Raw genomic sequence first — 13,655 nt, 5'->3', positions numbered from 1 at the left:
TTTTAACCAATCCAAATTATACAAGAAAGGGCAAGGGTATCAAAATGGTGCCATCATAAAATGTTCTTTCAGTGTACAATAGTTCTGTACTGAAGTCTAAAGCTGGTATGCAATTTAGTAGAAACTTGGTAGTAGTAAATAAAATAATCAATTTATTTCACAAATTATTTTTGATCGATATGAGGGGTAGATAACCTTGCCTTGAGAGTCCTGACTCTGATCCTTGCAGCCTCCTTCTCCTGGGCGAGCTGGTGTTCCTCTTCTTCCAGCTTCTTCCTTTTCCAGAAATGGTCGATTTCTGCCCGGGTGATGCTCTGGACTGGGCCTGCCATCCTTTGCTGACGAACACAAGGACCATGAGGCTGATACAGTGGTGCCAAAGGCCTCAACATTGGAGCAGTCGCCGTCTTCTTCATCCCGCACTCTTTGGTCGTCTTCTCTTCTCTCTAGAGCTCACCTGGACAAGCTTATGAGGAGAACGATATGTCAACTGTATCCACCCTTCTCAACCATCAGTCTTGAGCATCTTTTTGTTGCTTTGGGACATGGGAGTCACCGGTGGAGAGGTCTTTAAGTAGAATATTACGCGGAAAAGGCGCTTGTGTTTAGGAAGAACGCATTGGAGTTGTTTCGCTGACATGGACCCCCTCGAGCAAGCACCAACCGCTGTATGTATATGCATTTCTTGTTTGAATAAGCTGCTAGTGGGGTGTACATGTACGTACCGTTTGGTGCACTCTGAACTCTTGCAAGCAATGATTTCGTCTGGGTTTGGTTCATGGATATATAATTGCTTGTCCTAATGGCCTAGGAGATAAGGCTGTGACTGAGTTAGACTGCTGATTTTGGACGGTAGCTATGTTCTGAGTGCAATTTCCAAAACATACGTACATGCCAACACTCATTTTCACTGAAATGGTACTGGAGAATTACAAAGAAAATGTATCATCTAAAAAGGAAAGAAAAACTTTGATGAATATACAAGCGCCATGTTGATCAATGCGCAATGCTTTCTTAGGTTGACTCGCGAACGCCAAGGCTCATGGACTGTTTTAGTGGCAAATGCTTTATAAAATAACTTAGCCCAAACCACACTACCACATTAAGTTTTGATGGGTTCAGAAGTAAAGGGTCCTGATTTCTGAATGATATAAGAAGAGCCGCTTGGGAATCCTAAGTAACAGTGTTCATCTTTCAGAAGCATAAACTGCAGCACTGGTCATCAGCCACCTGACCAGTAAACATAGAATTCTCATTTCCACTAGCCAGTGCTATGCTGGTATACTCCATATCACTAGTAAGTACACTTGGACTGAATAGTGCCCATTTATCTGAGCTACAGAAGTCCAAGTTAGTACAAAAAAAGTTAGCCCCAAATTGGGTAATTGGACTACAAAAATAGCATGGCAATACAGGTTAATCAGGAAACAAGCGTACAAGAGGTTCTCTGAGCTCATGAGCGTTCACAAAACAAAATAAAAATCTGAAGCATCTGAACGTACCTAACAAATCACATAAGTAAGTTGATGTTTGGCAAAAGACTAACAGATTTTTATTAACAAGTAAATAAAAGATCAACAGATGGGTAAAAGTTGAAACATATCGCCGGCGTGAAGAAAATTTAAGCTTCAAGTTCTGTAGTACTATTGGAGTATTCATAAAACTCAAATGACAATTATGGCATTATGCAACAGAACATGTAACATTATGCCAACTATTGGAGCGTTTGATCAGATGAAGTAACTCAAGCAGCAATCCAACTGTTGAGATTATTGAAGATTTTAAAGTACCATGAAATCATCAAACTAGTACTGCCAACTGAAACATCATGAAGTAAAATGCTGATTACCGCTTCTTATTTAAGTGAGGCATATTGGCCCATTAAACTGAAAGAATAACATGCAACACTGGTTAATGAAGCAACAAGACTACAAGAGGTTCAGAACTATGGTACATAGTAAACACACACCTTCTTAAAGCGCCATGACTCGTTCACACAACTAAATAGAAATCTGAAGCATCTGACCATACCCTGACAAATCATGTAAGTTAATGTTTGGCAAAAGACCAACAGATGAGTAAAACATATCAACCACATTAGAAGTTTTAAGCTTCAAACTCAGTAGTACCCATAAGTCTCAAGATGACCATTATGCAACATAACAGCAAACAAGATCCATACTTTTGGAGCATTTGATCAGAAATATAACAATGAAGTAACTCAAGCAGCAATGTAGCTGGGGGCTCTTTATTGAAAAATGTAACTCTGGGCTTAATAAAGATTCTAAAGAACCATGAAGGCATCAATCAAACCAGCATTGCAAATTGCAAATTTTTTTATCAGCAGGCAAAATGTTGATAAGCAATTCGGATTTTCAACGACAGGTTTAATGCTACACAGGCCTTCAATTCTTCAATTTGCAGCTCTAAGAAAGAACCAAATTTGAAAAAAGAGACTGAATTAGAAAAGTTCTGATTAATAGGATTGATATGCTAATCCCGCAGCATAATGTGGTATCTTCACAGCATTTACTGTTCGCCAGTTCATCAAATAGACCAAATCCGAACAAATGTGATGATCTGCTAGAAGAAAAGAAAAAGGTCGCATAACTGCAAAATCCTACTGATTTCTAGCAAGAAACTTAAGATTGAGGCAATTACATGCAGTCTCCCGTCGAAGAATCCTGTACACAGCCATGAAGCTCACAAGGACGCATCAAGAACCACTCTCCGAGCCAAGAAAACTAACTAGAGTTGGTCAAGCACGCTTCTTGATCAGAAGTTGAGAGGCCAGACCAAGATTCGCCAAGAACCAAGAACGCGCGCGCCGCCCCCATGCCAACATCCCGGAGCAGTCTTGAAATGCGCGCTTTTCTTGATCAGAAGTCGAGAGGCAGACCAAGATTCGCCAAGAACCAAGAACGCGCGCGCGGGCCGCCCCCCATGTCAACATCCCGGAGCAGCCTTGAAGGCCGTCGGCGAGGCCAGCGGCGACTGCGGCGTGGCCCAGACGTTGCACACGGGGCAGCGCGGCGAGATGGCCAGCCACCGGTCGACGCAGTCCTGGTGGAAGGCGCGGTTGCAGCCGGGGAGGACGCGCACGGCGCGGCCGGGCTCCATGGCGTCGAGGCAGATCGGGCAGAGCGCCTCCTCCTCCTCGTCCTCGTCCGCGGCCTCCGCCTGGACGACCCCGCCAAGCTGCCTCAGCTCCGCCTCCGACAGCCCGTTCTTGTCGTCGCCGTCGTCCGTCTCCGGCGTCTCGGGCGGCGGGGCGGGAGGCGGCCCCCGCGCCACGGCCTGGAACAGGTAGCAGAGCCAGACGCCGAGCACCCCGAGCATGCCGATGGCGAGCGAGCCCACGGCCAGGAACACCGCCCAGAGCTGCGCCATCCTGCTCTGCGCTCGCTCTCTCTCTGCCGGTGAGCGCGCGGCGGTGGGCTCGTGGCAGTTACTGGCTCACGGCGCGTGGCAGACGTTGTGGGATGCAGGATTGCAGGTGTACTGCATTTAAATACTGTAGCACTGGGCAATCTGAGCGTATGGGCCGAAAATCCCCACGTGGGCCAGGCCCAGTTGGAAGGGACGGGGAATCGGCCCAGTTCCCTAGTTCTTGTTCCTATCGAAGGCTGATTCGGCTGAAAAAATTCCACTACAAACCCCAGGGCCAGGGACAGCTTGGGAGAGAAGAGGAAGGATCTCGTGCAGCGCGGCCATGGCGAACCAGGGAGCGAAGAAGGTTGTGGAGAAGAACAAGCAGCGCATGGAACTCCTCTGGCGCATAATCCTCGGGTCCAACGTGAGCAGTCCCCTTTTGGTTCCCCCTTCCGCCCCCCAGATCCGTGAATTTGCTTGGGACGTTCGTAGATCGTTGCTGCCCGATACTTCGTATTTGACGGATTTCCAGTGATATTGAGCTCTGTGTAGTGGTTTTGACGAAGCCTAACATCTGATTAGCTCATCTGGTCTGGAATAGTCGTCTGGAGTCTAGAGTAGTAGTTCGTGTCCATTCAGCCCTTTCTTTTTGGAAGGCGTTGAATTGAATATTGCATGCCAGGATTGGGTGGTGAGAAGAAGCAAGCTAGCTAGCGAGAGGGTGGGAGGGAGGATACCTGCAGATATATGACTTATTTTTGATTGTGGGATCACTTGCGCTGCCTTGTTTAGTTTGCTTTTAATCACCTGTAGAGATTTTTGAGCCTTCTCCTGTGAATTGCATTTGTTGAAGCGCATGTATTAGCTACAATGTCTATTTATGGAAGTATGCCATCATCTATTTACATGTTTTTGCTGAGCATCTGTGGGGTTTAACTATTTTGAGTTCGAGGACTAGTTCATCTGTTCATGTGTAACTTTCTTTCTTTGCAGATTTTTTACATTGTAGTGAGGATGGCCATAATGTACTCTTCATTTACCTGGAAGCATTGGTTTGGCCTCGTGGTGACATCTGCTGCCTATTTTCTTTCATACAAGCAACTCGCTAATATGACAAAGCCAGAGTATTCTGATTCGGGTGAAAAAGAACTGCTGAGTGCTGGTTATGATATGCGCACCGGTGGGATTTCCGAGTAAGGAACTGCATGCCAGGATGTAGACATGTAGTTGTTAGCTCTTGATCATCCTACTTGATCATGTATCATCTAATAGAGGGCTACATTGTCTGCGGCTCTCAGCCTTAAAAGTAATTTACAATACTAATGCTTTATGTACACTGGTAACTAAAGCAAATAAGGCTAAAAACATGTTAAAATTATGGTTCAAAAATGTAAAGTCAAGAAATTATTCTTTTCCACGGGAGGATCATGTCAATTTGTATATGTGGTGCTTGGTTCTCTTTCTTATAATCTAATTACAAACTGTTTCCTGCATCTTTTTGTGCAGATATTTAGAAGATGTGATATACATCACAGTGTTTGTGCAGCTCGCGTCCATTATTTCTGGAAAATTTTGGTGGACATATCTTGTGGTAAGATACACACATGACTTGTTACTTCATACTGTATTCTTGTTTACCATAACAATTACTTCTCATGGCGGTCCTGTTGAAATCACCCTAGGGTGTCTTCTTTAACAAACAACATACTGAATGTAAAGTATAAAAGACCTGCGCTTATTATGTACTTTCTCTGTCCTTAAACATAAGACGTTTTATATTTTGGTACGGAGGTAGTAGTATCTTACAAGATGGAACCTTGGTTGGTAATAGTTTATCATTCTTGGCTCCCTTTTTTTATCTGTGACATAACTGCAGATATTTACTTTGGTTTTGCATCATTGTGCACTGAAATTATAACATTTTTTTTATCATTTGACCTAATAAGTTCATTAAATTAGAAACATTATCATTGTGTACCAATGATCATCTGATCTGTGTGTATGGGTTTTGCTTCAACTACCGGTTCATTCTTAGGGGATTATTTTGACAATTTTGCAGTAGGTGTTTCAATGTATAGCAACTGGACTGAAAGTTTGCGACCTGGTCCAGTTAGAATTAGGTCCAACTGCAGCCCATTACTGGTTGTATTCATGAGGACACGTAAGAGAATAGTTCCCACTGCTCAGGGAGATAGAACCCAATATTTAAGGTCAAGGGTTCCAGGGCAACTAACTATGGCTTAACCATTTTGCATTATTAGAGAATAGCAAATGGTTGGTTGTGCAGTGTGTGGTTGACCCAGATGGAGTTTACTGTAACTGGGCTCTTATACAAATATCAATTCAAAATGCCATCACCTGCCACTAAATGCAGTTTTCCCAATCTAAAATGTTTGATTTTTAAATGTCATGTTTTTTCTTTTCAATTGTCAATGTTCATTATGTTCTAGTGTGTATACTTGAAAATTTTGGTGCGAAAATATGGCCTTAAGTGTTCTGTATAGAAAACAGTCATGCAATTTGAATGATGAATGTAGTAGCATGTTATTCAAATTGTACCGTTTTGGTTTGGGCGGATGCGCAGTCATATTTTGGACCAAGTTAGACTGAACCTTTTCTTGGCTAGGGGTTTGTGTCATCGCAGTGGCACTACCAAGAGTTGTATATAGTCTTGTAGACACTACCAAGAGGGTTCCCCAATAATGTCAACTCCAAATTATATTTCTTATTTTTGATGCATACTTCTTGATCTGCAGATACCAGCTTTTGGTGGATACAAGATTTTTGGTCTGTTGAGAGGAACATTTTTCGGTGGTGGTTCAGAGGTATAAATAGGCCGTGCATGCTAGCAGTTGTTATCATCATCTGGAAATGACTCATAAGCATTGTACCTCCTGTTTTCAGGGTGAAGTTGAAGATGAGAAGTCCCGAAAGAAAAGGGAGAAAATGGAGAAGAAGGCATCTAGAGGGAAGATGGTCAAAACCAGGCGTTGATATGACACATACATACCCAATTCCTTGGAAGGGTAGGTTGGTTTCTCATATCCTAGCTGTCCAACTGGAGTGCGAGCTGTCAGCGATTTCGCCATCACAGATGATATGATTCTTCTATCATCTGATCCGACAGCTAGCACAGTTAGTTATGAATACCAGCAATTGGTATTTGTATATTTCCTGATACTTCTGTTCTGCCCCAAGTTATGTAAACCAACAATGAGGCATGGCAACTGAGAAATCGTAGTGACACAGTCGAGACATAGTTTTCTTTACTTGGCTAGAGCTTCTTGTCATCTTTCCCCAGACAACTTATGTTGTTTCAATGCTTGGAGGTAGCCTTTGTTGCAAACTGGATATGTTGCCTTTATGTTAGCTGACGTTTAATTAGAAAGCCTTCCGCTTCCAATGCATAAACAAACGAGTGAAAACACAACATCTAAAACTAAATAGAGGGCCAGGCAGCACAGCTTAATAGTGATAATTCAGACCTGCAGTTCCTCCCTGGGAGGTCCTGCCAATGTTACCCCCTGGAGCTTTTTTTTTCATCATGCCATTTTGAAATCCACTTCAATATTCCCTCCGATTGTAATAAGTGTAGCTAATTTAGTACAAATTTATACTAAATCAGCGACAGTTACTATGGATCAGAGGGGCAACTCTTTACAAATCCCAATGGACTGAAATTAACGAGTTCTACTTGGGTATCAACTGCTTTGGTATTTCACTTCACCGCCTCTCCGGCAGCAGAGCAGACAGTAGACGGTGCCGGCGATAAAAAAGCTGACGAACCAGGCATTGTTGTACGCCGTGACAAATGCCTCCGAGACACTCGGCAGAAGTCCAACCTTGTGCAGAAACCCAGGCACGATGGGCGCAACTCCGGCCGCCATGGCCACCATGGCCGCAACATTGAAACCACCCTGGAAATAGTACGGGCTCTCCCTGTTCTCGGAGTAGAGCGCATCGACGTCCAAATGGGTGCGCCTGACGATGTAGTGGTCGGCGAGGATGACCCCTCCGATGGGGCCCATGAGCGCCGAGTAGCCGAGCAACCAGGTGTAGACGAAGCTCTCGCTGGAGCTGAGGAGCCGCCATGGCTGGCATGCGATGCCGAGCAGCGCGGTGATGAGCGCCCCCTGCGCGAACGTGAACCTCCTCGGGCTCATGCTGACGAACGCGTTGGCCGGCGCGACGACGTTGGCGGCGATGTTGGTCGTGATGGTGGCCAGGCTGATGCCGAAGATGGCGAGGACGGTGGTCGCCGGCCCGCCGATGCGGCCCAGGAGCTCGATAGGGTCAGAGATGATGTGGCCGAAGATCACCTCGGTGGAGGAGGTCACCGCGAGCCCTGCGAAGGTGAACATGCCCATGAACAGTGGCAGCCCGGCCTGGCCGAGCACCTGGTCCGCCTGGCTCCGTGCGTACCGCGCGAAGTCCGGTATGTTGATGGCCACCGTCGCCCAGAACCCAATGTTGGCGGTGAGCGCCGGGAAGAAGACCTTCCAGAACTCGGCGCCCGTGAGCCGCGGCGGCAGCGAGAGGATGCGGCCGAAGCCGCCGGCGGACACGTAGGCCCAGGCGAGCAGCGCGGAGGTGAGCACGATGAGGATGGGCGCCGAGTACCTCTCGAGCTTGCGGATGCCCTCCATGCCGTTCATGATGACGCTGAGCTGCGCGGCCCAGAAGGCGAGGAAGCAGGCGAACTCGAGCGGCGCGGCGCCGAGGCCCGGCACGGGCGTGAGCAGCGGCTGGTAGGACTTGAGAGCGGACGGCAGGAGGAGGAACACGGCGCGGCCTCCGATCCAGGACTCGATGCCGAACCAGCCGCAGCCGACGAGGGCGCGGATGACGGCCGGGACGTGCGCGCCGCGCACGCCGAAAGTGGCGCGCGCCAGCACCGGGAACGGCAGCCCGTGCGTGGCCGCCGGCGCGGCCGTGAGCACGAGGCAGGCGAGGACGACGAGGTTGGCGAGGGCGACCGTGGCCACGCCCTGGAGCGCCGACATGCCGAGGTCGACGAGGCTGCCGGCGAGGTAGTAGGACGGCACGCCGACCACGAGGCCGACCCAGAGGCTGGCCAGGTCCCAGCCCGTCATGGTGCGCTCCGAGGGCGGCGTCGGGGACAGGTCTGATTCGGTTGACGAGAGCCTGGGTCTCGCCGGCAGCATCCGCGGGCTCGCGGCGAGCGTGATGCTTGGTCTGCGGGGAAGAAGAGGCTGCCGTGGAAGCGACGGCTGCTGAGAGCTCGTCGCCATGAGGCGGTGGCGAAAGTGGCTGGGTCCTCGCACGGTGAGAGCTTTGGACATCGCCGTGGACACGGCCATGGTCGTGGGAGAAGCAGGAACACGAGGTGAGGAGAGGGACGGACTGACGGAGACTTTCTTGGCTTGTTGGAGCTTCGTGGGAGGGATGAGAGGTGGAGAAGGATATGTGATCTTGTTGCTTGCTTGATTGTGCAGAGCCAAAAAGCCCGCGACCCTCGACAGATTCCGCTGGTGCTCGGATTCCACTGAATCTTCACTGTCGAAAAATGATCTGAGCCGTTCGATGTGGAATGGACGGTTGTTCGCGAAAAAAGATGTGGAATGGACGGCGGTAGATTAGTCAGGTGGAGAATATGAGGCATTTTTTTTAGATGGAGTGTGTTTTCGGGACGCTGATGACATCGATGATAGGAGTAGAGAGACTTTGAGTATTGGAAGATACTTTGGCATGATAGTGATTTGTTTGATTTATTTTGTTGATGCTACAAGAACACTACAATTAACTCTCACTCCATATTTTGTCAAAAAAGATAAACACTCACTCCATCTTCGATATATTCATGTTAGGGCCATGTGACGATAGTTGATAGGTCACTTTACTTGATCTCGTCCAAGCTGCCTGGACGCATAAATGGACTGATTGCTCAAGTTGAGCTTTGTTTATAGTAGAGGTTATGCCACGGCACGGCTCTATCATAACCACGTTTTTCTTAGACTTTGAGCCTTCGCTCGAGCGCTTGCTTGAGCATTGGCTACTCTTGCAATGTTTCGTTCTGTAAAATTCTTTCTTAACTAATAAGATGAGGCAAAGTTTTTATCTCTGAAATAACCACGTTTTTCTGAATGATACTACTAAGCACTGGAGTAGTAACTGATTAGCACCACCATATAGGCAGGGCAGTTCTTTTGTAGCCTTTTGTGGACAGAAGAAGAAATTATTCCAGAATGCGAATCATGTGTAGTATTTTTGGTAATTTTGATGGATACATAAATACATAGACCCTCTGTTCAAAAGGTCGTAAAACGTGTATAGATAATGCAAATCATGCATAAGCGTAAAATAAAGCTTGCAAAAAGCATCAGGACTAGGGCATATACCAATAACTCATGCTTGGTCCTTCCAACTAATATGGCTATTGCAGCTCGTTAACGTTTTATGGCTAGGAGTTTCTACAGTGCCAAAGTGTGGACCGGCTACTAGTGCTCTTCTTCTCAGGCGATGGCGAAGGATTTTGGTCCTTGGTAGTTACGGTGAGGACAGTTCGCAGCTTTAGGACCATTTGTTTTCTCCTTGTTTTCTTTTGCTTGTATTCATACCATCTCTGCATTGTTTCTTTTATGAATACAAGTAACATATGCCCACTGGCGTACATAGGAAATAAAACTAATAACACAACTCAATTTATGCACTGGCAACCCAAAGAAAATGTTAATGTAGAAACATTATAGCTCGCCAATGTTTCTTTTCTCCACATAGGTAGGTGTAGATTGAGAACTCAAGATATATAAGATTCAAGCCTTTTGTCATCCCACACTTTTTTTTTTAAAAAAATGGCAAGAGCGGAACACCAAAGTTTCTTTTTGACCTTTTTATGTGGAATATTTTCTTGGTGACCAACTTATTTGAAAGAAAAGCTACATTGACATATATAAACCACATAAATCAATAGAATACTTGTTGAAATAGTGGATTTGCATCACGAAAAGATGCATTTAGTTTCTCAACTTTCCAAAACACCAGTTCCTTAAATTGTATATTGAATAAAAAAATATAGAGTTACCTTCCTCCTATGAGGTATGGATTGCAAATAAAGATGCTTAATGAGCACCAATTTGAACCCTAGCAACACCCAACATGATGGCTAATATATCAATAATAAAGACTACACAATGAGAAAATACAACAACAACAACAACAATAAATTCTTTATTCCCAAATAAGTTGGGGTAGGCTAGATGTGAAACCCATAAGATCTCGTAACCAACTCATGGTTCTGGCACATGGATAGCAAACTTCCACGCTGTTCTTTCCATGGCTAGTTCTTTGGTGATACTCCAGTTCTACAGATCTCTCTTTACGGACTCATACCATGTCAAGTTTGGTCTACCTCATCCTCTCTTAACATTATCAACACGTGCACTTTAGCCGTCCACTATGCACTGCTGGAGGGATGCGCTGAATATGCCCAAATCATCTTAGACGACGTTGGACAAGCTTCTCTACAATCGGTGTTACCCCAACTCTATCTAGTATATCATCATTCCAGACTCGGTCCTTCCTCGTATGGCCACACATCCATCTCAACATGCGCATAATATAATGCAGCAGGGGCACCAAGGACATGTTTGGTAATCTGTATCAAATTTGGAGCTCATGGGGAAGGCATAGGACGCCTCGCTCGAAACGAGAATATGGCAAAATGTCCAATCGTGAAACTTCTGTTTGGCCCAGCAGAGACACAAGCTTAGTCTATTTGGTTGCATACGGGCCTAATTTTACTCTCACCCTCTTGCTCACATGGTGACCTTGCTTCTCATCTGAAGAACTTACCATATAGTAGTTAGACGCATATCTACTTGTTTATGACGACCATGAAAAGGTTACAACGTCAACGTGAAGCTACTCGTGAAAGGAAATTTCAATTGGTCAACTCAACGCGATCAATTGGACGAAATTCGTTTAAGTTCCCATTAATGAAACTCGAAATTGCCAGAATGGAATCATATCGTCGATCAATATCTTTTTCATGGTGACCTCATGATAAAATGGTGGGCCAATAAACAAGATGACCAAGATGCAAGTGATAGGTTGACTGACACGTTTAGAATCACCCAAATTTAGAACAAAGCTTGCTTTAGCTTGACGTCATCAGACCATTTTGTATTATGCATGGACTTATTTTATTTTTTACATTTTTAGTTGCAACACACTTGCAAATGGGAAAAATTCAGCCGCAATCCACTTGCAACTCACCTATACAAAAATAACGATGCAAATCCAAAAGCTTAGGATATGACTAAGATCATTATGTTTCAACCCGGCTCCGAATTAGTGAAATCGGAAAACATTAAACATTATACTCACTTTAACAAGAATTCGTTCACAATATTGATGAAACATGGGCGTTTGCATGGTATGCTATGTGCCTACTCTCTCCGTCCACCAATAATTGTACTTCTAACCTTTGTGCTAAGTCAAACTTTTTAGAATTTGATCGACTTTAGTATGACAAGATTCGTCTTCAAATGTAACCTCATAATATACCAATTTAATTTCAATTATATTGCTACTTTTTTATAAAGTGGGTCAAATTTATAAAAGTTTAAAAGGAGACAAAAGTTAGAAGTACATTTATTTGTGGATGGAAGGAGGAATATGTGGTACTCACTCTATTTCAGAATTGCATTCGTGTATGCTTAGTAATAGGAAAATCAATGTCTTTAATTTTTATCAATTTTGAGAACCAATCTGAGGTTGGGTGGTTAGGAAGATGTGGGGGTGAAAACTGGTAGTGGATAGTCCATATTATCCGACATTCGTATTCGAAAAATAAAAAATAGAAGTGGTAATTTCCGAATCTGGGCGGTAGAAATGGATATGGTAAATATCCGGATCCGTTTTAAAAAAAGCAAATACAATATGGTATTGAATTTTGAAGCAAATGTGGATATGGAAATGTATATATCCAATTTTAGTAACTCGTCCTCAATATGCCAATTATCTAACCTAGAGAAACTAACAAATGGGCCCAATGTTCTTTTATGTCATTTTATTTGAAACTACTATGCATTATATCAATATATTTATCTATATCATTCTATAGTTGGCTCATTATAAGACATGAATTTATTATTTCCTTATATTCGTATCCGCTCCGAATTGAGAAAACATCTGATCCGTATTCGTATTCGAGTAACATCCGCTCCGAATTCGTATTTGGCAACATCCGTATCCGCATCCGTATTCGTTTTGGAAATATGAAAACGGATATGGGAAGAGCACTATCCGATCCGCATCCGATCCGTTTCCGCCCTGTATCCCCCGCCCACAAGAGTTCAAACCTCGGGTTTGACATCTGTGTGTCTCATAAATGCGGAATTTTCATTCAGTAGACGTTTCCATCGACAGCGAGGCACCTGTGGTGACTTTATCAATTTCAAGATCCAATCTGCCGGCTCAGTCTTCCGGAGGTGCTCATAGGGGCAGAGTGTGCGTGTGTGCGTTTATAGGGATGCGTGTATGCACGTGTATGTGAACGTCTACGTTTGTACTGTGTTTCTCAAAAAAGAAAACTTTTATCAATTTTATGGACAACATTGGGTAGACTTAGGAAACATTGAATTTTGACTAACTACTTTTGGGACGGAGATATTAATGAATAAACACATACAACTACAATTGTATATGTGATAAATCGGCTTGTTCGAGTGTGTGCTTGAATTTGTGGCATCTTGACGCTCCTGCTTGTATGAAGGGACAACTAAAGACTGGATGTGATGATCCTAAAATTAACCAATGGAACTCTCTCTCTTTAACTCCCTACGGTCCCTACCTCCCGAAAAAATGGAAAAAATCAGCAATATATAATGGATCGGATCAGAAGTTACTGGGCTCCTTCTCCATGACATCATTATACCTCGGAAATGTACTAGGCCGGCCAGTCCTGGCCCATAAGCACGGAGGAGCGAGCTCCCGACCCTGTTCTTCTGGTTGCTCCTAGTCCAGTCCCCATTGCTGGTTCGAGGCTGCAGCGACGGCGGCGGCGGCGAGGACGTGCAGCGTCAGCGGTGTTGGTTCCGAGAGGTGAGCGCTCTCTCTCTCCCTCCCTCCCCCACTCTCTTTCTCCCCTTTTGTTTGCCGGCCGTAGCACCTCGGACCGAAGTGTGAACGCTTCTTGGGGCGTTCCCGGTTCGATCAAAGAACGGCGGTTAGGAAATTTTGATGCATTAGGTCATATACGAATGGTGCTTTTTACGCATGATTCTTTGTACTGCGTGTTGAAGGTGGTTCGGCTGTGACAT

The 13,655-nt window shown here is 45.0% G+C and overlaps 3 protein-coding genes across 3 annotated transcripts; 1 reads left to right on the top strand and 2 right to left on the bottom strand.

Moving 5' to 3' along the window:
• Positions 1–2,644: 2,644 nt before the first annotated feature.
• LOC124688035 (E3 ubiquitin-protein ligase ATL23-like) lies at positions 2,645–3,390 on the bottom strand. The gene has a single exon (XM_047221750.1). The coding sequence runs from the start codon at positions 3,388–3,390 to the stop codon at positions 2,947–2,949; it is 444 nt and encodes a 147-aa protein (XP_047077706.1). The 3' UTR covers positions 2,645–2,946.
• A 266-nt stretch (positions 3,391–3,656) lies between these two features.
• On the top strand, positions 3,657–6,719 carry LOC124688034 (transmembrane protein 208 homolog). Its single transcript, XM_047221749.1, has 5 exons — positions 3,657–3,796; positions 4,366–4,565; positions 4,879–4,963; positions 6,129–6,197; positions 6,277–6,719. The coding sequence occupies exons 1-5, from the start codon at positions 3,713–3,715 to the stop codon at positions 6,364–6,366; spliced, it is 528 nt and encodes a 175-aa protein (XP_047077705.1). The 5' UTR covers positions 3,657–3,712; the 3' UTR covers positions 6,367–6,719.
• Positions 6,720–7,067: 348 nt separating this feature from the next.
• On the bottom strand, positions 7,068–8,760 carry LOC124688033 (purine-uracil permease NCS1-like). The gene has a single exon (XM_047221748.1). The coding sequence runs from the start codon at positions 8,691–8,693 to the stop codon at positions 7,074–7,076; it is 1,620 nt and encodes a 539-aa protein (XP_047077704.1). The 5' UTR covers positions 8,694–8,760; the 3' UTR covers positions 7,068–7,073.
• Positions 8,761–13,655: the final 4,895 nt, after the last annotated feature.

This window comes from Lolium rigidum, chromosome 2 (assembly GCF_022539505.1).
Source record: "Lolium rigidum isolate FL_2022 chromosome 2, APGP_CSIRO_Lrig_0.1, whole genome shotgun sequence".
Classification (NCBI taxonomy): domain Eukaryota; kingdom Viridiplantae; phylum Streptophyta; class Magnoliopsida; order Poales; family Poaceae; genus Lolium; species Lolium rigidum.
Note: the sequence above shows the minus strand (reverse complement) of the source record. Positions and strands in the feature narration are given on the sequence as shown.